Source organism: Neomonachus schauinslandi, chromosome X, assembly GCF_002201575.2.
Source record: "Neomonachus schauinslandi chromosome X, ASM220157v2, whole genome shotgun sequence".
NCBI classification, from domain to species: Eukaryota; Metazoa; Chordata; class Mammalia; order Carnivora; family Phocidae; genus Neomonachus; species Neomonachus schauinslandi.
The window spans coordinates 70,757,197-70,759,781 of NC_058419.1; the positions used below are offsets into that span (position 1 = coordinate 70,757,197).

The 2,585-nt window shown below is 52.4% G+C and overlaps 1 protein-coding gene across 3 annotated transcripts in view; it reads left to right on the plus strand.

Moving 5' to 3' along the window:
* Positions 1-582: 582 nt before the first annotated feature.
* The window catches only part of PDZD11 (PDZ domain containing 11), a 3,436-nt gene continuing 1,433 nt past the window's right edge, over positions 583-2,585 (plus strand). The window contains exons 1-4 of one of the 3 annotated variants that reach the window (XM_021680314.1): positions 583-651; positions 1,172-1,271; positions 1,722-1,805; positions 2,298-2,354. In XM_021680314.1, coding sequence (XP_021535989.1) covers positions 1,185-1,271; positions 1,722-1,805; positions 2,298-2,354 — 228 coding nt within the window. In that variant the 5' untranslated portion in view covers positions 583-651; positions 1,172-1,184. The other 2 variants (XM_021680333.1, XM_021680324.1) reach the window with 2 other exon arrangements.

Sequence of the window (2,585 nt, forward strand, 5' to 3'; positions counted from 1 at the left end):
GTAGGGCTTGACGGGCTGTCCGGTCGTGGCCAAGTCTGAGGGGGGGGGGCGGGGGGAAGAAAAGATACTTGCTGATGAATCTTGGTAGGTTGGGAGGGGTGGGAGTTCCGGCCCGCCCTGGAGGGTGGGATGGGTTACGGAACTCAGCGGTAGCGGTGGCAGCCTCCCCGTCCCAGCGGGATCGCTGCCTCCGGAGAGTCACTGTCCCTCAGACTTGGCCACGACCGGACAGCCCGTCAAGCCCTACGCTCTGAAGAGAGCGAAGTGGAGTCTGAAATGAAAAGGAACCCCCCAGCGGAGATGACGACAAAGAACCAAAACCCCAGCGTCCCGGGAAAGGCAGATCCTGAGCTAAGGTGTGCTCCCTTAACTCACCGAACTAAACGTCCCTTCCCCGGTCTCCCGCCGCCCTGCCCCAACCGGAGCTTTAACCGCCAAGTTTCAAATCGGTCCCTGAGGCGCCAGCCAATCGGAGCGCAGACAGATTGCTGGCAGAGCACGCACGTCGGCGCGCGCAGGAATACGCGTTGGGAAGGGGAGGACCTGTGCGCCGCACCCTGAGCCCGCCCTTTCCGACCCACCCGAGCATCCGCTTCCGGTTTCCAGACTGAATTGGCGGTGAGCGGAGCCTGAGGTTCCTGCGGCCTGCGGGTGGGTGAGGCGCAATGGCACCGACCGCGGCTTGTGCGCCGGACTCCAGCAGAATGCGGGGCGGGGACCTGGAAGGTGGCTGGCGGTGAAGGAGGGGTCGTTCTGGGGACCCCCACCATTACTGATCTCATCTAGGGAATGTGGGGCGGTGCCTTGCCCCGAGTCCCTATGGATAGTTGGAGGCAGCCCTCTCTTGGACTTCGGAAATTAGACGCTCCTGATTTCCTCTTCTCTGGAATGAAGACGGTAACATCTATTTTGCAGGATTGTTGTGAGAAAGGAGATTGTCTCTATGGAGTAACTAACAGGTTGCTTGGCATCCAGGTGTTCAGCAAAGTTACTTGTTTTCTTCCATCTTTTTTCTTCTTTCTCTCTCTCAGCCTCTATCACCAGGAAGTGGGCTGAGCCGATAGACCGACAGCCTCAGGATGGAGTGGGGTTGTTTTTTGAAACTTGCTGGACTGCTGACCCTTTTGAACCGTTTTTTATCAGCTTCGATTCACCCTTCCTTCCATTCCAGGGCCTTGCTGGAGATGGACAGCCGGATTCCTTATGATGACTACCCCGTGGTCTTCCTGCCTGCCTATGAGAATCCCCCAGCATGGATCCCACCTCATGAGGTGGGAATGCTTAAGTAGGGGATTTATCCTTGTGGGCATGAGATGGTATATGAAAGGTAGGATGATGGCAGGGTTAGAAAGCTCAATGGAGGGTGAATTCTAGCCTTTGTTGTAGCCAGGGGACCCAGAAGTTGGATTCTGAACAACTGGGCCCTTTGGGAACTTCTAATGGAATCCGCCTGCCAGAGTCCATTCACACCAGAGAATTCTGGAAATTCAGAGCCCTAGTTTCTATTCTTTCAAGGTAAAGAGGTGGGGAGCTACTGGGCTGCTAACATTTCCCCATGCTATCCATCTACCCATTTGGACAGCGTTATCTGTTCTACTTAACAACGAAGCCCATGACCACACCTTTTCCTGACTCTAAGGTGATGCATTTGTAGTCCAGATGAAGGTGGGTGTAAAATCTAAGGCTGGTAGTAAGATTTCTGGGGTTGCTGTGTCTTGCAGAGGGTATATCACCCAGACTACAACAATGAGTTGACCCAGTTTCTGCCCCGAATTGTCACACTGAAGAAACCCCCTGGAGCTCAGGTGAGCTTATGGAACAACTGTGTCTTTTTTTTTTTTTTTTTTAAATTTTATTTATTTATTTGAGAGAGAGAGAAAGAGAGAGCATGCGCACACACAAGTAGGAGGGGCAGAGGGAGAGGAAGAAGCTGATTCCCCAGTGAGCAAGGAGCCCAATGCGGGGCTCCATCCCAGGATCCTGAGATCATAACCTGAGCCGAAGGCAGATGCTTAACCGACTGAGCCACCCAGGAGCTCCAGAACAATTGCGTCTTATTCCAGGCTAGCTTTGTCTGTACCAGGCCCAGAAGTTGACAGTGGTTGGGGGGATGGATGGGAAAGCAGGTAGGGAGGTAAGGAAACTTTTTAATGGGCAGAAAATCTGAGATACCACTTCCACAACTTCTGACTTCTCTCTGAGGAACACATAAGCCAAGCTATCATACAGTGATGCTATTAGATGTTCTTGTGTGCGTGATCTATATTGAGCCCCCCTTCTGTGCTCTTATCTTACAGTTGGGATTTAATATCCGAGGAGGAAAGGCCTCCCAGCTAGGCATCTTTATCTCCAAGGTATGTGTGCCTGGTAGGCAATATGGATTGCTAGTTCCCTTTGTTAAATTACCAGATTGCAGAACCCTGGTGTCCAAAGGCCTGGGAGAAGAATGATACAATAGACCTACAGAAGGGGCATCATGGGGACACCCTTTCCCATTTAAAACTTCTCACCCGGCAAACCATCTGTTTCCCTACATTGTCTCTCTCTCTCTCTCTCTCTCTCTCTCTCTCTCTCTCTCTCTCTCT